Source organism: Oncorhynchus tshawytscha, linkage group LG15 (genome assembly GCF_018296145.1).
Source record: "Oncorhynchus tshawytscha isolate Ot180627B linkage group LG15, Otsh_v2.0, whole genome shotgun sequence".
NCBI lineage: Eukaryota > Metazoa > Chordata > Actinopteri > Salmoniformes > Salmonidae > Oncorhynchus > Oncorhynchus tshawytscha.
Genome location: NC_056443.1, coordinates 12704450 through 12726630, shown reverse-complemented (window position 1 = coordinate 12726630; position 22181 = coordinate 12704450). Strand labels below are relative to the sequence as shown.

The window sequence follows — 22181 nt, the reverse complement described above, 5'->3', positions numbered from 1 at the left end:
TGGCACATATATATTTGGGGAGTTTCTTCCATTCTCTGTAGATCCTCTCAAGCTCTTTCTGGTTGGATGGGGAGTGTTGCTGCACAACTATTTTCAGGTCTCTCCAGAGATGTTTGATCGGGTTCAAGTCCTGGCTCTGGCTGGGCCACTCAAGGACATTCAGAGACTTGTCACAAAGTCACTCCTGCATTGTCTTGGCTGTGTGCTTAGGGTCGTTGTCCTGTTGAAAGTTGAACCTTTGCCCCAGTCTGAGGTCCTGAGCGCTCTGGAGCAGGTTTTTATCAAGGATCTCTATGTACTATGCTCCGTTCATTTTGCCTCGATCCTGACTAGTCTCCCAGTTCCTGTAGCTGAAAAACATCCCCACAGCAAGATGCTTCCACCACCATGCTTCACCGTAGGGATGGTGACAGGTTTCCACCAGCCTTGACAAGTTCAATCTTGATTTCAGAGATTCTTGTTTCTCATGGTCTGAGAGTCTTTAGATGCCTTTTGGCAAACTCAAAGTGGGCTGTCATGTGCCTTTTACTGAGTAGTGGCTTCTGTCTGGCCACTCTACCAGAAAGGCCTGATTGGTGAAGTGCTGCAGAGATGGTTGTCCTTCTGGAAGGTTTTTCCATCTCCACAGAGGAACTCTAGAGCTCTGTCAGAGTGACCATCAGGTTCTTGGTCACCTCCCTGACCAAGGCCCTTCTCCCCCGATTGCGCAGTTTGGCCAGACGGCTAGCTCTAGAAAGAGTCTTGGTGATTACAAACATCTGCCATGTAAGAATGATGGCTACCATTTTCTTGGGGACCTTCAATGCTGCAGAAATGTTTTCGACCTTCGACCTCATGGCTTGGTTTTTGCTCTGACATTCACCGTCAACTGTGGGACCTTATATAGACAGGTGTGTGCCTTTCCAACTCATGTCCAATCAATTGAATTTACCACAGGTGGACTCCAATCAAGTTGTAGAAACATCGATGGAAATAGGATGCACCTGAGCACAATTTAGAATCTCATAGCGAATGGGCTGAATACTTACGTAAATACGTTGTTTTATAGGTTTCCACTTTGTCATTTTTATGTATTTAATACATTTTAGAATAAGGCTGTAATGTTACCAAATGTGGAAAAAGTCAAGGGGTCTGAATACTTTCTGAAGGCACTGTACAAATACGAACGGATCAACAGGATTGGGAAATGCAGATATGATACACATATCACCATAGAGCTACAGTGCTTTGCAAAAGTATTAATCCCCCTTGGAGTTTTTCCTATTTTGTTGCATTACAACCTGTAATTAAATTGATTTTTATTTGGATTTCATGTAATGGACATACACAAAATAGTCAAAATTTGTAACGGTTTTCTTCCTGGGAAGGAGAGGCGGACAAAAACGCAGCGTGGTTATAGTTCATGGCGCTGGGCAGACGGGTAGCTCAGGCGGCGCTGGGCAGACTGGAGACTCCGGCAGCGCTGGAGAGGAGGAAGGCTCTGGCAGCGCTGGACAGATGAGGCGCACTGTAGGCCTGGTGCGTGGTGCCAGCACTGGTGGTACTGGGCCGAGGACACCTCAGGGCGAGTGCGGGGAGCTGCCACCGGAGGGCTGATGCGTGGAGGTGGTACTGGATAGACCGGACCGTGCAGGCGCACTGGAGTTTTTGAGCACGGAGCCTGCCCAACCTTACCTGGTTGAATGCTCCCGGTCACCCTGCCAGTGCTGCGAGGTGGAATAGCCCGCACTGGACTGTGCAGGCGAACCGGGGACACCATGCGCAAGGCTGGTGCCATGTACGCCGGCCCAAGGAGACGCACTGGAGACCAGATGCGTAGAGCCGGCTTCATGGCACTTGGCTCGATGCCCACTCTAGCCCGGCCGATACAAGGAGCTGGTATGTACCGCACCGGGCTATCCACCCACACTGGGGACACCGTGCGCACCACAGCATAACATGGTGCCTGCCCGGTCTCTCTCGCCCTCCGGTAAGCATAGGAAGTTGGCTCAGGTCTCCTACCTGGCTTCGCCATACTTCCTGTGTGCCGCCCCCCCAATACATTTTTGGGGCTGCCTCTCGGGCTTCCTTGCCAGCCGTGTTTTCCCTCATATCGCCGGCTCCTCTCTCCGGCTGCCTCTGCTCTCCTAGCTGCCTCCACCTGTTCCCATGGAAGGCGATCCTTTCCCGCCAGGATCTCCTCCCATGTGTAGCAACCCTTGCCGTCCATTACATCATCCCATGTCCATTCCTCCTTGCGCTGCTCCTGCTTCCGCTGCCTGTCACCACGCCGCTTGGTCCTGTAAATTGTTTAACTTGTGTCAAATGTTTTGGGCAGCCTTCCGCAAGCTTCACCACAATAAGTTGGGTGAATTTGGCCCATTGCTCCTGACAGAGCTGGTGTAACTGTGACAGGTTTGTTGGCATCCTTGCTCACACACACTTTATCAGTTCTGCCCACAAATGTTATATAGGATTGAGGTCAGGGCTTTGTGATCGCCACTCCAATACCTTTCCGTTGTTGTCCTTAAGCCATTTTGCCACAACTCTATAAGAATGCTTGGGGTCATTGTCCATTTGGAAGACCCATTTGCGACCAAGCTTCAACTTGCTGACAGATGTCTTGAGATGTTGCTTCAATCCATCCACATCATTTTCCATCATGACGCCATCTATTTTGTGAAGTGCATCAGTCCCTCCTGCAGCAAAGCACACCCACAACATGATGCTGCCAACCCCGTGCTTCACAGTTGGGATGGTCTTCTTCGGCTTGCAAGCCTCCCCCTTTCTCCTCCAAACATAACGATGGTCATTATGGCCAAACAGTTCTATATTTTTTTCATCAGACCAGAGGACATTTCTCCAAAAAGTATGATCTTTGTCCCCATGTGCAGTTGCAAACCGTAGACTTGCTTTTTTTATGGTAGTTTTGGAGCAGTGGCCTTTTCTTTGCTGAGTGGCCTTTCAGGTTATGTCGATATAGGACTCCTTTTACTGTGGATATATATACGTTTGTACCTCTTTCCTCCAGCATCTTCACAAGGTCCTTTGCTGTTGTTCTGGGATTGATTTGCAATTTTTGCACCAAAGTACGTTCATCTCTAGGAGACAGAACGAGTCTCCTACCTGAGCGGTATGACGGCTGCGTGGTCCCATGGTCTTTATACTTGCGTACTATTGATTGTACAGATGAACGTGGTACCTTCAGGCATTTGGAAATTGCTCCCAAGGATGAACCAGACTTGTGGAGGTCTACAATTTTTTTCTCAGTTCTTGGCTGATTTCTTTTGATATTCCCATGATGTCAAGCAAAGAGGCACTGAGTTTGAAGGTAGGCCTTGAAAAACATCCACAGGTACACCTCCAATTGACTCAAATCATGTCAATTAGCCTATTAGAAGCTTCTAAAGCCATGACAATTTTTGGGAATTTTCCAAGCTGTTTAAAGGCACAGTCAACGTAGTGTATGTAAGCTTCTGACCCACTGGAGTTGTGATACAGTGAGTTATAAGTGAAATAATCTGTTTATAAACAATTGTTGGAAAAATTACTTGTGTCATGCACAAAGTAGATGTCCTAACCGAATAAATTTGTGGAGTTGTTGAATGTAAACTTCGACTTCAATTATATATATTTTTTATTTCACCTTTATTTAAAATAAAGTCCACCTGTGTGCAATCTAAGTGTCACATGATCTCTGTATATATACACCTGTTCTGAAAGGCACCAGAGTCTGCAACACCACTAAGCAAGGGGCACCATGAAGACCAAGGAGCTCTCCAAACAGGTCAGGGACAAAGTTGTGGAGAAGAACAGATCAGGGTTGGGTTATAAAAAATTATCCAAAATGTTGAACATCCCACAGAGCACCATTAAATGTATTATTAAAACAATTGAAAGAATATGGCACCACAACAAACCTGCCATGAGAGGGCTGCCCACCAAAACTCACAGACCAGGCAAGGAGGGCATTAATCAGAGAGGCAACAAAGAGAGCAAAGATAACCCTGAAGGAGCTGCAAAGCTTCACAGCGGAGATTGGCATATCTGTCCATATTGCCACTTTAAGCCGTACACTCCACAGTGCTGGGCTTTACGGAAGAGTGGCCAGAAGAAAGCAATTGCTTAAAGAAATAAATAGGTAAACATGTTGTTTGGTGTTTACCAAAAGGCATCTGGGAGACTCCTCAATATATATGGAAGAAGGTACTCTGGTCAGATGAGACTAAAATTGAGCTCTTTGTCCATCAAGGAAAACGCTATGTCTGGCGCAAACCCAACACCTCGCTTCACCCCGAGAACATTGGCAGGGACTGGGAAACTGGTCAGAATTGAAGGAATGATGGATGGAGCTAAATACAGGGAAATTCTTGAGGGAAACCTGTTTCAGTCTTCCAGAGATTTGAGACTGGGACAGATGTTCACCTTCCAGCAGGACAATTACCTAAGCATACTGGTAAAGCCACACTTGAGTGTTTTAAGGGGAAACATTTAAATGTCTTGAATGGCCTGGTCAAAGCCCAGACCTCAATCCAATTGAGAATCTGTGGTATGACTTAAAGATTGCTGTAAACTAGCAGAACCGATCCAGCTGGAGCAGTTTTGCCTTGAAGAATGGGCAAAAATCATAGTGGCTAGATGTGCCAAGCTTATAGAAACATACCCCAAGATACGTGAAGCTGTAATTGCTGCAAAATGTGGCTCTACAAAGTGTTGACTTTGGGAGGGTGAATAGTTATGCATTGCAAGTTCTGTTTTTTGTCTTATTTCTCATTTGTTTCACAATTTAAAAAAATATGCATCTTCAAAGTGGTAGGCATGTTGTGTAAATCAAATGATACAAACCCCTCGAAAAATCTATTTTAATTCCAGTTTGTAAGGCAACAAAATAGGAAAAATTCCAAGGGGGGTGAATATTTTCACATGCTACTGTATAGGAAAGAGAGAAAGAGTTTTACACAGACAGATATACACCCACAGTAACATTCTCCAAGTTGTATGTCACCCACTTTGCCTCTTTCTCCATGGGAAAGACATTATCACAAGCTCTCTTTTGTACCTACATGTACCATATAGCTCTAGGAGAAACTCCTCATTGTACTTTGCTCTAATCAAATTAAAACTGTTATGAGACACGACTCCTCCGAACATCACACCGAACCTCAAGGATACGGGAGAGATTATTGAAATTCAATCAGATGTAATTAAATATTTATAACCGTCTTGACAATAGCAGACTACACTGGCACATCACACACACACACACACACTTTTTCAGGAAAGTCACTTCTCATTTGCATCTTTAGAAAACTTCTTTGTCAACAACAACTGTATTAATAATCTCCAGCTGGTGTTGGTGGAACAGGCTGATCCAGTCAGTTAGGATTAGGAAGGAACATCAGTCAGTCAGTCAGCCAGCCAGCTAGTCGGACTGGTCCCAGTCAGTCAGTCAGTCAGCCAGCCAGCCAGCCAGCCAGCTAGTCGGACTGGTCCCAGTCAGTTAGGATTAGGAAGGAACGTCAGCCAGCCAGCCAGCCAGCTAGTCCGACTGGTCCCAGTCAGTCAGTCAGCCAGCCAGCCAGCTAGTCAGACTGGTCCCAGTCAGTCAGTTAATGAAAGTCAGTCAGTTGGACTGAACAGCAGAGAGCCAAGTGTGGATAAGAGAAGTTCAGCATCTGGATCTGAACCGAAGTGAATCCGGACAAGTTGGGGGTTAATCTGGAAGGTGTAGGCCTTCACTCAGAGCCTAACACAAGATCTTCGAAGCCTCTGTGAAGGCTTGGATTTGTGTCTTTCATGGAATCAGAGCCCCATGGACAGCACCATCTAATGTAGCGGGTGTCTGGTTATGTGGTACTGTCCAGGGAACTGATATCTCTGTTGATGTGTTTTCACTTGCATTAGATCCGTAGCCCTTTACAGGGTAACCCTTTGTAAGTTCTTCAACATCATAATCGTGTAGGTCATTAAATATTGACCAGGTGTACTATTCTGCATATGTACTGTATATTCTTGTATAACTGTGGAATCCCTTCCACCATAATACATACAGCCAGCAGCATACACATATTGAGTCAGTCAACTTCTATTATTTCAGTCCTAATTGTCACTCTGAGCAAATGCCTTTATCAAATCTGCATCAATACATTCATATTCATATGTTATTGTAATCAAATCCCAGCGAGACTGTCTATAAATAATTTGATTTGGTTTACTTATGTATATCAGGTGTTTACCTATTAGATATGTATGAGGAACTTACATGTTGACAATTAGACACTGTAAAGTATATGGTCTAGAAGAAAAAAACAATTTCAGGCTGTCAGTTTTTGGCATATAGGACAGAACAATTAAATAAACGTAATACAAAATAAGATATGATAAATCTTACTTGAATAAATTGGATGACTTTGAATATCAAAGTGTCTATATTAGCTAGTGATGGTTATTTCGTGTATTTATTCTTAAAATATTTAATGATAAAAAAGTATGTAAATTAATCTAAAGCTTTTCCCACAATGCCTCCCTTCTTCACGTGTCATCATCATTTTCGTCACTCAGGACTGGAGATCAGCATTGTGCGACAAACAAGCACAAAAATAAAATGTGACATTATAGAGAAATTAGTCAGTATTCCACACCTTTTACAATGCAATACTTCAGCAATCATCAGGCTCCAAAGGCTGCTCATTGACTAAAGTGACAAAATCTCTGTCTGTGATTATCTCAATTCATGTTGTAATGTAATTTTTCATGTTTTTGATAGATCGTGACTCTCATGCCGGAATTCAATCAATTGCAGATAAAGGGAAACAGCATTGAGGGTTCAGTCAGATTGTATATGCTGTGTCAGTTGTTAACCACATTAAAACCATACACAGCAAGACTCTCACAAACATCTGTAAAATATTACCAGTAAATATTTAAAACATTCTGAGTGAACTCAAGTGCATTTCTGTCCTTTATCCGTGATTGATAGATTGGGAGATTAGAGGTATGAGGAGAGAAGTTTCTTGTCATGAGAACAGAAAGAGAGCAGGACAAACCAGCGTCAGAGTGCTTGTTTTTCACGTTCTACGGCTGCCATTTTGTGACCACATTATTCATGTCGATTAAGGTTCTCTACAAAGGTACAACATATAAAACTGTTAAATATATACGCTTTATGCCTTTCAAAATACATTTAATGAAATTTGCCTTTCCCCCACCCAACAGCCGCAATCAGAAATGACAGTTTCAATACTCTTTTTTTCCCTCAATGATGATCAGTAGTTTTACTCTTTTACCGTTTTACCAACCATGCTTATTGCAACGTGTCCCAATTTTTAGCTGATGAAAAATGCAAATCAGATTTTTTTATACACATATGTTTACCTATATCTTCAGTTTCAAAATACAGTGGTGGGTTTAGTCAGAGAAAAAAATGTTTTTAAAGGTAACTCCTTTGATTGTATACGTGTCCCACTAGACTATAGTCTATATTCGAAATGACATAAAGCCCAACATCTACAGCTATGTGGGCAGTCATTGTGGTGTAGCAAGAAAAACAAGTATCCATTTCTCTTTCCCAATCTGGTCCATCTAGTCTTACAATTAACTGTTATTTTTTCCTCTTTGGTCTATAAAAATATGAAGAGTGCCAAAGTTGTACTACTCCAGCAGAAGTTCTATTCACATCAGAGCACAAGGCAAGCAGTAGGATCTGGTCCAGTCTGGTCCATAGTCTGGATAAATCCAGTCCAACGTTTGGTCCAGTCCATAGTCTGGCGCTAGGTCAGACACTTCAGAGAGGGCCTGGTTCACAATAATCCTTGTTCTTAGGGACACGTAACTGTCCCATTACAGTCTAACAGAAACAGGTGTGGTTGAAGTAGTGGGAGTCCTCTGTCCACTGAAAATTAGCAGACATTAGCTGAACAGTACAGTAGTCGATCCAAAATGGCTCCATAGTTACCACTCTCTCCCTCTCTGGACAAGGCGCTGCTGGACACCTGACCTCCTTGGCACTAGAGGATTCTGCTCATTGACAAAGCAGACGGACAGTAATAGGAGCAGGCAGACGGGACATGTTGATCCAATGACAGACAGTGGGTTATCTACAGCGGATGGTCATTGGTTGGTCAGAGCCGTAGACGGGTAGAGCCAGGAGTCAGGGCACAAGGAAACTTCTCCAGAGTCAAAGATGAGACCTCGCTCTCGACTTCCCCAAAGTTCCCTCAAACCCTCCAGTATTGGCCATGGTTGACTGTGTTTAAGAGACCTGCGGATCAATGAGAACACAAGTTCTGTCAGAGTACAGGATAATCAATGCTAGCTAATGACAAAAAAATGCTACGTTGCTAAAACTTCAAAACATGCTAAAGAAACCAATGCTTGTAGTAGAAGTTGCCAAGGCCATAACCACAAACAGATCTAGGATTAGATTTCCAAATGTCAAATCTCAATGTTGACATTGAAGAAGAATACCTTGGACTAGTTGTTAGGGTCAACATCAACCTACTCCGCAATGATTGCCCCTAGATGAATATTGTACTTTCACTCCATTATTCCCCTAATAGATACTGTATGTGGAACTTAGACAGTCCCATGCTAATCACTGTCAACAGCAGGTTACTCTGGCATCCAAATATTGTGAATTCTGCTGGGGCATTAAACCCAATAACAAAACAAGTATTGCAGTGCAGAACTGTAAAACATCTAATCAGCCTTACGGAAGAAATCTGGAGAGAAAATAAAGTGTAGTTCATCATCACACCATCTGGCCTATGTGTGGTCTCCAGCCAACTTGATAAAGGCATTGATGCCTTCGAAGATTGCCGGTGCAGCTTAATTTATAATAATGAACTCTTGACAATTACACAGAGTGCAAATTCCCAAGAAAGGGGGCATGTGTTAGATTAAAACTGGGGAAATCTGGGGATAAAAACACCAGGAACAGAGCAATCAGCAACTAAATGAACCTGCATCATTTAATAGGATAATGTCACAGTGTAGTGTAGTCAGTGGCTGCAGGGGAGACGGTATGGAGGGAATGACCCAAGAGTATCAGGGCTAAGAAGAGGGGCATGTCTCCCACTAATACGACCAGTGCAGCACCAGCCAACCTGGCAATTAGCGCCATTAGAGATTCTGAACTGCTGCAGCGTCATTATGGCAGTGACAGCCACGCTGCCCTCTAGTGGCAGAGACTACACTGAGACTGAATTACAGTAACACAGTGGATGGAATAGGCAGAAAAAGTGGTGGTATGACATGGAAATGAAGTATTCATTTGTTGATTTGTTTGTTCGTTCGATTGATCACTCATTAATTAATTAATTAATCCATCCAGTCATTCAGCACAGGGTAATGGAAAAAACATGGCAGCTAGAGGTCAACCGATTAATCTGCTTAATTAGGGCCGATTTCAAATTTTCATAACGATCGGTAATCTGCAATTTGGATGCCGACTATGGCCGATTACATTGCAATTCACAAGGAGACTGCGTGGCAGGCCACCTCTTACGCGAGTGCAGCATCAAAAGGACCTTGTGGCTGCAAGGAGCCAAGGTAAATTGCTAGCAAGCATTAAACTTATCTTATAAAAAACAATCAAACTACACATGGTTAATGATAATACTAGGTTAACTAGCTTGTCCTGCGTTGCATATAATCAAAGCGGTGCCTGTTAATTTATCATCGAATCACAGCCTACTTCAACTTCGCCAAACGGGTGGTTATTTAACAAAAGCACATTCGCGAAAAAAGCACAATCGTTGCACAAATGTACCTAATCATAAACATCAATGCCTTTCATAAAATCAACACACAGAAGTATATTTTTTTAAACCTACATATTTAGTTAAAATAAAAGCATGTTAGCAGGCAATATTAACTAGGGAAATTGTGTCACTTCTCTTGCGTTCAGTGCAAGCAGTGTCTGGGTATATGCAGCAGTTTGGGCCGTCTGGCTCATTGCGAACTGTGTGAAGACCATTTCTTCCTAACATAATAAATTTTCCACAATTTTACATAATTATGACATAACATTGAATGTTGTGCAATGTAACAGCAATATGTAGACTTAGGGTTATCACCCATTCGATAAAATAAGGAACGGTTCCGTATTTCACTGAAAGAATAAACGTTTTGTTTTCGAAAAGATCGTTTCCAGATTTTAACATATTAATTACCAAACACTCGTTTTTTTGTGTGCTTATTATAATTAAGTCTATGATTTGATATTTGATAGAGGAGTGACTGAGAGGTGGTAGGCAGCAGCAGACTCGTAAGCATTCATTCAAGCAGCACTTTACTGCGTTTGCCAGCAGCTCTTAGCAATGCACAGCGCTGTTTATGACTTCAAACCCCGAGATTAGGCTGGCAATACTAAAGTGCCTAATAGAACATACAATAGTCAAAGGTATATGAAATATAAAAATGGTATAGAGAGAAATAGTTGACGTGTCATAATTCCTATAATAACTACAACCTAAAACTTCTTAACTGGGAATATTGAAGTCTCATGTTTAAAGGAACCACCAGCTTTCATATGTTCTCATGTTCTGAGCAAGGAACTTAAACGTTAGCTTTTTTACATGGCACTTTTACTTTCTTCTCCAACACTGTTTTTGCATTATGTAAACCAAATTGAACATGTTTCATTATTTATATGAGACAAAAGTCATTTTATTTATGGATTATATTAAATTAAAATCAAAGTGTTCATTGTTCAATCAGTATTGTTGTAATTGTCATTATTAGATTTTTTTTTTACAGGAATAAATACATTCGGACGATTAATCAATATCGGCTTTTTTTGGTCCTCCAGTAATCGGTATCGGCGTTGAAAAATCACAATCGGTCGACCTCTAACGGCAGCCTAATACAGTAAGTGGCAAGGTATCGCTGTGATATCTCAGGAGAATTTTAATGCAAATTACTTTAAATAGACCGCAGGCAGTGAAGTCTGTCTGTGTTAGCTCCCCTTTCTCACACTGGCTGTGGTAAAATATAGTACTGTAAAACTTGCACAGAAATCTGATCTCTATAAAACTGGAAACTGGCCATCAATGTGGCAATGTAATATGGGCAATTCTGACCTGTAAATAATATGTATAGGCACAGCATGATTATTGAATAGGTTGACATAGAAAATGTTATTTCTTAATCTAATACTGTATCTTCAAGAACAGATTTCTGATGCTTAGGAGAATACTAAAAGCAATCCTGTTGGCTAAACAGATATATTCTGCTTTAGCTGCCCAACTTTCAGGGTGACCGAAAACAAGAGCATCAATGGAGATGTGCTGTTGTCAATAAAGTGACGAGGTGTTGCATTCTCACGGCACAAATGTTGTTAGGGGCCTCCCAAGTGGCGCAGCGGTCTACCAGCTGCGTTACAACAGATCCTGGTTCAATACAGGGCTGTGTCGCAGCCTGCCGCAACCGGGAGATCCATGAGGCAATGCACAATTGGCCCAGCGTCATCCAAGTTAGGTAAGGGTTTGGCCGGCCAGGGTGTCCTTGTCCCATCGTGCTCTAGCAACTCCTGTGGCTTGCATGCTGACACGGTCTCCAGATGTACAGTGTTTTCTCCTACACATTGGTGCGGCTGGCTTCCAGGTTAAGCGTGCATTGTGTCAAGATACAGTGCAGTTTGGCGGGGTTGTGTTTCGGAGGACACACAGCTCTTGACCTTCGCCTCTCCTGAGTCCGTATGGGAGTTGCAGCGATGGGACAAGACTAACTACCAATTGGGGAGAAAAAGGGGAAGAAAATGTTAAATATATTAAAAAACATAAATAATTTGTAAAAATCCACTAAAATAATAATTTGTTAGGATGTGACAGAACTTCTGGGAAATTTTGAAGTCAGGCTGTAAAACATCAAAATGTGGAATAAGTCAAGGGGTATTAATACTTTCTGAAGACACTGTAGTTAGTCTCCTCACCCTGTTTCTAACCCTGACAGTTATTATGAATGCAGGTTACAGATTAATAACAATTCCATCTGTTGGATATCCTAATGTTGGCTGGATTCCAATAACAATTACAAATCTCTGCAAGCAAGTATAACGTGACTTGAAGGTAGGATTGCAAAATTCTCGTAAATTTCCTCAGCTTTCGAGAAATCACGGGTTGTAAACATTCCTGGAAATGGGAGGGAATAAAAGGAAATCCTTCAACCATGAATTTTAGAAAATCTCATAATTTTGCAAACTTACTTGCAAGGTCTGATTGTGGACTGTAAGATATGAGTTTCAGGCCACTGTGTTAGGGTAAGGCTAGGACTCAAAATAAGGCCTTATGCGATACACTACCATTCAAAAGTTTGGGTTCACTTAGAAATGTCCTTGTTTTTGAAAGAAAATTACGTTTTTTACAGTGTAGACATTGTTAATGTTGTAAATCACTATTGTAGCTGGAAACAGCTGATTATTTCATGGAATATCTACATAGGGTACTGAGGCCCATTATCAGCAACCATCACTCCAATGTTCCAATGGCACGATGTGTTAGATAATCCAAGGTTATCATTTAAAAGGCTAATTGATCATTAGAAAACCATTTTGCAATTATGTTAGCACAGCTGAAAACTGTTGTGCTGATTGAAGAAGCAGCACAACTGGCCTTCTTTAGACTAGTTGAGTATCTGGAGGATCAGAATTTGTGGGTTCGATTACAGGCTCAAAATGGCCAGAAACAAATAACTTTCTTCTGAAACGTCAGTCTATTCTTGTTCTGAGAAATGAAGACTATTCCATGTGAGAAATGGCAAGAAACTGAAGATCTCGTACAACGCTGTGTACTACTCCCTTCACAGAACAGCACAAACTGACTCTAACCAGAAAAGAATGAGGAGTGGGAGGCCCCGGTGTACAACTGAGCAAGAGGACAAGTGCATTAGAGTGTTTAGTTTGAGAAACAGACCCCTCACAAGTCCTCAACTGGCAGCTTCATTACATAGTAGCTGCAAAACACCAACCTCAACGTCAACAGTGAAGAGGCGACTCTGGCATGCTGGCCTTCTAAGGCAGAGGTCCTCTGTCCAGTGTCTGTGTTCTTTTGCCCTTCTTAATATTTTATTTTAATTGGCCAGTCTGAGATATGGCTTTTTCTATGCAACTCTGCCTAGAAGGACAGCATCCCGGAGTCGCCTCTTCACTGTTGACGTTGAGACAGGTGTTTTACGGTTACTATGTAATGAAGCTGCTGTGTGTGTGCGTGTGTGGTGTATTGTTCAATCCTCTGTGTGGATACAAGGCTCTGTAATGGGTGTAATACTTTAAAAACAACATATAAGGCATGTCAATATAATGGTACAGAACTCAAGGAACTCTTCCTAATGCTATACACATGGATTTTTTTGTTGTTGCAAAACTGACTCTGGGGGCCTTTGAGCTCAAGGCGTGGAGTTTCTACACTTCCATAGAAATAGAATTGCAACACTAATATACAATATCATATTATTACCAGTGTATCTTATTGCACACTTGTCAACATCATGCTGCAAGAATATTACTCTGCCAGAATCATAAAAACAACATCGGTTAGGTTGGATGTTTGCTTTCCCATTATGTTTTGATGGATTCATTCTGTACCTTGCTTTGTGGATAATGCCCAGTATGGTTTAGAATTGGTTGTTCGTGTTCATGGACCGGTGGTGGTGATTGGTGATGTGGGCTGAGGCTGTCTGTCAGGGTCATCAATGCTCTCCTCTGCCATGGTACTGTCAGAGGAATGGAGGATCCATAGGGACTCCAGTCACGTCATAGAGCCTGGAGGGAAATCAGAGGTTGCCACAATTGACCAATAGAATTAGAGCAATATGCACTACAGGTCAAACTTCTACCGTGCAGCTACCGTAAATAATAATACAGTAACACAAAAATCAATGTGAGATCTCTACAAATTTTCAAACCATAAAATACTTTTCAAAATGGAGGTAGTGATGTGTGTGTGTGAGAGATTGTGTATGTGTCTCTTTCTAGCTAATGGTTTGAAGTGTGCATGGCAGTCTCAGACTAGGGAGGAAGGCTTGGCAGTGGTGGCTAATGGTTTGCAGCGGCTGAGTCTGTTTGCATGGCAGTTGGAGCATCTGTCCTCTCCGCGGTGATTCTGTTAAAGCCTCAACTGGATGTGTTCTGCACAGCATGCCAGCCATGTGTGTGTGTTCTGTAGTACCAGCTGGGCCCAAAGGGATCAATTACACAGCAAGGCAAGGCAGGCTGTATCAAACCCTGCACCACACCACCGGGAATCCCTCCAGTACCCACAGTACTATACAGCCTCTCTAATGAGTTAGCTAGGACTGGGACTATGGATGATCCAAATCCAAGGGATTTGTTACACACTCTGTTCAACACAGTCATACAGTACAAATACAATCTTAGAAAAAAGATAGCACTTTTCTAAGAGGTTAGTGTGTGCATATATAAACCAAAAAAATGTATTCCCATTTAAAATTATATTTTCCCTAACCTAACCCTTACCCTAACTCTAAACCCAAAACGCTAACCATAAAACTAAACCCAACTCCTAAACCTAACCCTTAACCCTAATTCTAACTCTAACCCTCATTGTAACCCTAAAAAATTATTTTCCCTTGTGAGGCCCGGAGAAATGTCACACATTCTTTCCTTGTTTTACTTTCCTTGTGAGGACCACACACACACACACAACACCAAGAGGTAACACTCCCAAACTCCATTAAGACCGTGGGATCAGGCCTCTCGAGAGGCATCACTACAGTCCCGGATTCAATCTCCGGCTGTGTCGAGACTGGGAGAAAAAAAGAGACTGTGGGATCACCCTTTCCTGACAATCTTCTCAGTCCTAACACACGGACTCCTTCACTTCCTTGATTAGCAACTCCTCCACACCATGTCTGCTGCTGTGAAACAGCCTTGATTACAGTGTGGTGCATAATCACAGGCTTTCTCTCAGTGGATGCCTCCGATACCACTCTCTATTCTGTAGTTAAATACCCCAATCAGGAGTGAGCTAATGGATTCACTGATTAAATTCATAATCCGCCACTTAAGAGGCTACCCCACTATGTTTGGTATAATCAGTTTGTGTGTGTGTGTGTTTTAGTTTATTAGGATTATTACTCTTCCTGAGGTCCACATAAAACGTACAAATACATGACAGTGTGTGTGTGTGCGCGTGTGGCTAGCCCTCCACACATGGTGTGAAGACGAGAAGTAGCAAGGGCCATTTAGGCCGACAAAGGAAAGTGTGTGTGTGTGTTTGTTGTGTTAAATTGTTTTCACTGAGTCAGATGGTTCAATTGAGACAAGCCTCGCTCATTTATTTTGAGTTAATGTTTAGTTCTAAATGGAACTTAAAGTCTGAATCAATCTTTGAGAAATGAGTTCTATAACAAGTGAGTGTTTTGGTAGAGCTTTGAGGCATATATTTTAGCTGAGGAAGTGTAAACATTAATGTGCAGGGCTTGGATATACTGTATACTGCGCTGTTATATTCACCTCAAGAATCACTGCATGGTGTTCCAAAGATGAGATTTCTCTTGAGAAGGCAGTTTTCCACCAGGAGAATGCAAGTTCATGCATATCTCACTTCCTGCCAAGATGAAATGTTCTTTTAAAAACCTCATAATCTAGAGGCGAAAGAAACGCACACCTATTTAGGTGAGGTGCTGGCTAGCGGAGTGGAACACTTAAAAAAATAGAGCCGGACACACTATAGGAGCTCATATGCAAAAATGTTATGTCCAACGTTTCGACAGACACGCTGTCTTCATCAGTATAATGATAAACACTGCGGGGTGACTAATTTATATAGTGTCAAAAGACACACAGGTGTCTGTAATCATGGCCGGGTGTGGCCTGATATCATTGGTTAATTCTCATATATTAAGATCGCATACAAAAAACAAAAGCATACATAAATGGATAGCGTACGATCAGAGATACAATTTAGCTACATAAGCCTACAAACAATAACAACAGCAAAATCACAAGAATGGCTTCAGATCAAAGTCTATGTTGAGACCGAAGGAAGCAAGGGTCTTTAAATTAAAGATCCAGGCAGCCTCTCGTTTTAACAAAAAATTGTCGAGGTCACCCCCTCTCCTAGGGAGGGTGACATGTTCGATGCCAATATAACGTTGAGATGAAATCGACCGGTGAATAGCGGAAAGTGGGTGACAACTATCAGCCCCCAACAAACTGTTACGATCAGTGTATTGAACATTTTCTTCACACAAGATCAAGAAAACTGATTTGATGTGTATCAGATTGCATAGTAAATCTCAGATGCTCAGAACAGGAGTTAAGAAAAGAATGGAACGCCTGGAGCTGTTTTGCATCACCCCTCCATAGAACAAAAATATCTTAAACCTCAGCCTTCTCACAAACGTAACAGCGTCCAGAACCATGAAAGACAATGGCCACAACTTGATGTGATCCAAATTGAAAAATGACTTGAATGTACACCATTCAAACGTTTGGGGTCACTTAGAAATGTCCTCGTTTTCCATGAAAACATACGGTTGAAATCGGAAGTTTACATACACCTTAGCCAAATACATTTAAACTAAGTTTTTCACAATTCTTGACATTTAATCCTAGTAAACATTTCCTGTCTTAGATCAGTTAGGATCACCATTTTATGTTAAGAATGTGAAATGTCAGAACAATAGCAGAGAGAATGATTTATTTTAGCTTTCATTTCTTTCATCACATTCCCAGTGGATCAGAAGTTTACATAACCTCAATTAGTATTTGGTAGCATTGCCTTTAAACTGTTTAACTTGGGTCAAATGTTTCGGGTAGCCTTCCACAAGCTTCCCACAATAAGTTAGGTGAATTATGGCCCATTCCTCCTGACAGAGCTGGTGTAACTGAGACAGGTTTGTAAGGCCTCCTTGTTCACACACGCTTTTTCAGTTCTGACCACACATTTTCTATGGTCACATTTTTTATTGGATTGAGGTCAGGGCTTTGGATGGCCACTCAAATACCTTGACTTTGTTGTCTTTTTATCCATTTTGCCACAACTTTGGAAGTATGCTTGGGGTCATTGTCCATTTGGAAGACCCATTTGCAATCAAGCTGACCTGACTGATGTCTTGAGATGTTGCTTCAATATATCCACATAATTTTCCAACCTCATGAGCCATCTATTTTGTGAAGTGCACCAGTCCCTCCTGCAGCAAAGCACCCCCACAACATGATGCGCCACCACTGTGCTTCACAGTTGTTATTCAGCTTGCAAGCCTCCCCCTTTTTACTCCAAACATAACAATGGTCATTTTGGCTAAAACAGTTCTATTTTCATTTCATCAGACCAGAGGACATTTCTCCAAAAAGTACGATCTTTGTCCCCATGTGCAGTTGCAAACCATAGTTTGGATTTTTTTATGGCGGTTTTGGAGCAGTGGCTTCTTCCTTGCTGAGCAGCCTTTCAGGTTATGTCGATGTAGGACTCATTTTACTGTGGATACAGATACTTTTGTACCTGTTTCTTCCAGCATCTTCACAAGATCCTTTGCTGTTGTTCTGGGATTGATTTGCACTTTTCGCTCCCAAGTATGTTCATCTCTAGGAGAGAGAACGCATCTCTTTCATGAGCAGTCTGATGGCTGTGTGGTCCCATGGTGTTTATACTTGCGTACTATTGTTTGTACAGATGAACGTAGTTCAGGCATTTGTAATTTGCTCCCAAGGATGAACCAGACTTGTGGAGGTCTAAAAAAAAAATTCTGAGGTCTTGGCTGATTTCTTTTGATTTTCCCATGATGTCAAGTAAAGAGGCAGTGAGTTTGAAGGTAGACCTTGAAATAGATCTACAGGTACTCTTCCAATGGACTCAAATGATGTCAATTAGCCTATCAGAAGCATAATTTTCTGGAATTTTCCAAGCGTTTAAAGGCACAGTCAACTTAGTGCATGTAAACGTCTGACCCAGTGGAATTGTGATACGGTGAATTATATGTGAAATTATCTCTCTGAAAACAATTGTTAGAAAAATTTCCTTTGCCATGCACAAAGTAGATGTCCTCACCGACTTGCCAAAACTATAGTTTGTCAAAAATAAATTTGTGGAGTGGTTGAAAAACGAGTTTTAATGACTCCAACCTAAGTGTTTGTAAACTTCCGAACTCCACTGTACATGAAATGAGTTGCAAAATGAATAGTAAATATAGTCAAGACGTTGACAAGGTTATAAATAATGATTTTTAATTGAAATAATTATTGCGTCCTTCAAACTTTGCTTTCGTCAAATAATGCTCCATTTGCAGCAATTACAGCCTTGTAGACCTTTGGCATTCTAGTTGTCAATTTGTTGAGGTAATCTGAAGAGATTTCACTCCATGCTTCCTGAAGCACCTCCCACAAGTTGGATTGGCTTGATGGGCACCATAGCTGCTCCCACAACAGCTCAATAGGGTTGAGATACGGTGACTGTGCTGGCCACTCCATTATAGACAGAATACCAGCTGATTGCATTTTCCCTAAATAGTTATTGCATAGTTTTTAACTGTGCTTTGGGTCATTGTCTTGTTGAAATTGGCAACAATTAAGCGCTGTCCACAGGGTATGGCATGGCGTTGCAAAATGGAGTGATAGCCTTCCTTCTTCAAGATCCTTTTTACCCTGTACAAATCTCCCACTTTACCACCACCAAAGCAACCCCAGACCATCACATTGCCTCCACCATGCTTGAGAGATGACATCAAGCACTCCTCCAGCATATTTTCATTTTTTCTGAGTCTCACAAATGTTCTTCTTTGTGATCCAAACACCTCAAACTTCAATCTGTTTGTCCATAACACTTTTTCCAATCTTCCTCTTTCCAGTGTCTGTGTTATTTTGCCCATCTTTTACTTTTATTGGCCAGTTTGAGATATGGCTTTTTCCTTGCAACTTTGCCTAGAAGGCCAGCATCCTGGAGTCGCCTCTTCACTGTTGACGTTGAGACTGGTGTTTTGTGGGTACTATTTAATGAAGCTGCCAGTTGAGGACCTGTGAGGGGTCTGTTTCTCAAACTATACACTCTTATGTGCTTGTCCTCTTGCTCAGTTGTGCACCGGGGCCTCCCACTTCTCTTTCTATTCTGGTTAGTGACAGTTTGCGCTGTTCTGGAGTAGTACACAGCATTGTACGAGATCTTCAGTTTCTTGCCATTTCTCGCATGGAATAGCCTTCATTTCTCAGAACAAGAATAGACTGACGAGTTTCAGAAGAAAGTTCTTAGTTTCTGGACATTTTGAGCCTGTAATCGAACCCACAAATTCTGATCCTCCAGATACTCAACTAGTCTAAAGAAGGCCAGTTTTATTGCTTCCTAAATCAGCACAACGGTTTTCAGCTGTGCTAACATAATTGCAAAATGGTTTTCTAATGATCAATTAGCCTTTTAAAATTATAAACTTGGATTAGCTAACACAACGTGCCATTGGAACACAGGGTGATGGTTGCTGATAATGGGCCTCTGTACACCTATGTAGATATTCCCCAAAAAAATCTGCCGTTTCCAGCTACAATAGTTATTTACAACATTAACAATGTCTGATCAATCCTCAGAAAATATCATAATAGGTCACAAGTGTCAAGCCCAGCAAAAATTATGCATCAAGGAGATGGTTGGATTTGAAGAAAAGTCTGTTTTTACCACAAAGACAAGCCTTAAATTGGCAGGCCTCAATGGAATTGAGTCACTATATACTGTAAGCTTTGTCAAAATCCCAGTGCCTTGTCTGTCCATGTTCACAACCAGCACCTGCAGGCAAGCAGATAGAGAGAGAGACAGGCAGGTAGGCACTAGAAAGGCGGGTAGGCAGGAACGTAGGCAGGCAAACACGCACCCACACAAACACCTAGCCAGTGCGTCAATTCACACGGACAGCTCGTCCCTAGCCAACTAGGGCCTCTGACCGTCCGTTTGATGTACAATAGGGAGCAGCCATGAATACCTGTCATCTCTCAGCCTCTCGGTGCCGACCGTTGACACAGGATGACAAACCGCCTTCTAACTCGGGTCGAAATAGACCCACCCAACCTTCTCTCTATACCTCACATCTGTCAGACGTATAGCTCTGGGAATTCTTTGTGTGATAGATATACCTGTTTTTTTCTCAGATAATAAATGGTTGAAGTCAATCATCAAGGTTAAGGATTTCATATGCAGGTAACAGTAGAAGGGAGTTAGTTACAAGGGGGTATAGGGCTCCCTTAGATTTCACTTTGACCATAGCTTGTGCATGTCGTGATAGTCTTAGAAGCAGTCCCTCTCTGCCAGGAAACAGAAAGCGAACAGGTATTTCAGCCAGAAGTTCTGTCATTTCACCCCCCCCCATATTTTGTGCAATGCTTGCAGTTCTTTTGTCTTTTGGCATGTGTGTGGGATAGTGGCGCTCATCTTGAGTGGGGGGTCTTATGATGGTTGTGAGGTTGCTTTGGGCCCCTAATTCAGCCATTTCCAACACCAGCTACTCTCTGAAGGCCCACTGGGAGAAAGGGTTTTGACCTTTTGCTTTGGCCATCTGCTTGTGGAGAATGAAAGCATTTACTCTAGCAATGCCCACAAAGTGGTAAATAAAAGTCTTATACCTCTTCCTGGTCTTGTGGAGGACACGGTAGTAGCCTATCAGAGCATCAGATAGGTCGACACCCCCCATGCTGGCATTGTAGTCCTTCACAGAAACGGGGACATTGTTCCTTTTTCACCCTCCTTGAGACATGGTTGTTATTGAATGCCTTATGCTGTGTGGTGAGCATGAATAACTCCCTATAGTGTCCTTCCATTTCACAAAATGCAGCTTGTTAGTCCTGATCCAACATATGGTCCCTCTCTCTGCTGGCTTCATCATGTCGTTTACCTTGGTATTGGGGAAACCAATTCTGTTAGGACGAATGGTGCCATAAGCCCTTATTTTCTTTTTCAAAAGGTATTTGAAAAGTGGATGTAGAACAATCAGACTGGGTGATTAACATAGCAGGTGGGGGTGAGGATCTTGACTGGCGGGGGCGCTTGCTGGGGAGGGGTGGCTCTCAAACATCATCATCTGCATCCTCCACTCTGTGGTGAATAAAAATGTCATGAAAATAATTTACTTAGACATCTAAAAGTGGATCCAATCCTTCTAGAAAGCAATCTTTGTCTGCTGAGTCAATCCTCCTTGTCCAAATCGCTCCGCTGATCCGAGTCCGACCAGTATTTTATTCAAAGTTTCTATGTCGGTATACTTATTCATTGCTGCCTTCTTTTTAGCTTCCTGTTCGATATTCTTAGTTTTCACCCCCCTTTAGAAGCCATCTTTAATGCTAAAACAATGACATTACAGTGATGAAATCTGTTCACAATGTAATGTAGTGTGCTAGGTGAGTCTCGTCTCTGAGCCAGGTAAAAATAGTTGCCATTACACATAAAAAAGGTATAGGCCTTGCTTTGTCCAACGCAGGTCAACTGCATATCCAGGGAAAACTTATCTTATTGGCTACAATACTGTCAAGCTGCCATAGTAGCCAATCCCCTGTGTAATGGATGCCTACGGTGCGTAAGCAGGCGACATCATACTTTTGATGCGCAAAGATATAGTCACTCCTTTAAAATTGTTCATAAATATTATCCTGCCAACCACCATATGAAAAAGTTTAGGGAAACCATGAACTCACATTGTACCTTTTGTAATGACCACCCAAAAACTGTGTTGCATCTTTTCTGGCATTGTATTTATTCATGTAAGGGAACCGTGGCAAGACATCAGTAGATTTATAATTGATGAAGATTTTACACTGTTGTGGAAAGATGTACTGTTTGGATTCTTTACCTACAATAGAAAGAAGCTGAAACAATTTGTGTAATTAATTTCAATAGTCTTTAGGCCAAATTTCAATGTACATTTACAAAGACCACCACATGTTCTTACCATACCAAAATAAATTGAACTAAATTAAGACAAATAAATACTCTACTAACAAAAAAATTATAAGTGTATGTATGTCCCTTAAGGTCCTTGTGTAATGTGATATTGTACCCCCTAGCCCAATTGTCCTTTGTATATTATTTATATATACACACTTGTGTTCCCACTTATACTTTCTGTATTGATTTGATTTTAATAATATATATATATATATAAATAAAAGTGTGTTGCCATTAAGTCATACATCATCAGATAACATTGGCAATAGGCTGGATTTCTTCCTACCAACGTAAAGATTAATTTCATACCCCGCATGTAGCTATAGC

General features: G+C 41.8%; 1 protein-coding gene across 4 annotated transcripts in view; it reads right to left on the bottom strand.

Annotated features, from left to right (window-relative positions):
* Positions 1–7122: 7122 nt before the first annotated feature.
* LOC112214426 (chemokine-like protein TAFA-5) overlaps positions 7123–22181 on the bottom strand; it is a 166994-nt gene continuing 151935 nt past the window's right edge. For 3 of the 4 annotated variants that reach the window (XR_002948111.2, XM_024373145.2, XM_024373146.2), the window contains 2 exons: positions 13562–13738; positions 7123–8239 (listed from right to left, as the gene is read on the bottom strand). Coding sequence is in view for 2 of the 4 variants with exons in the window: in XM_024373145.2 (XP_024228913.1) it covers positions 13730–13738 (9 nt within the window). In the remaining 2 variants the exon portion in view is untranslated. Of the gene's footprint in view, positions 8240–13561; positions 13739–20539; positions 21009–22181 lie in introns of all 4 variants that reach the window. The other variant, XR_002948112.2, reaches the window with a different exon arrangement.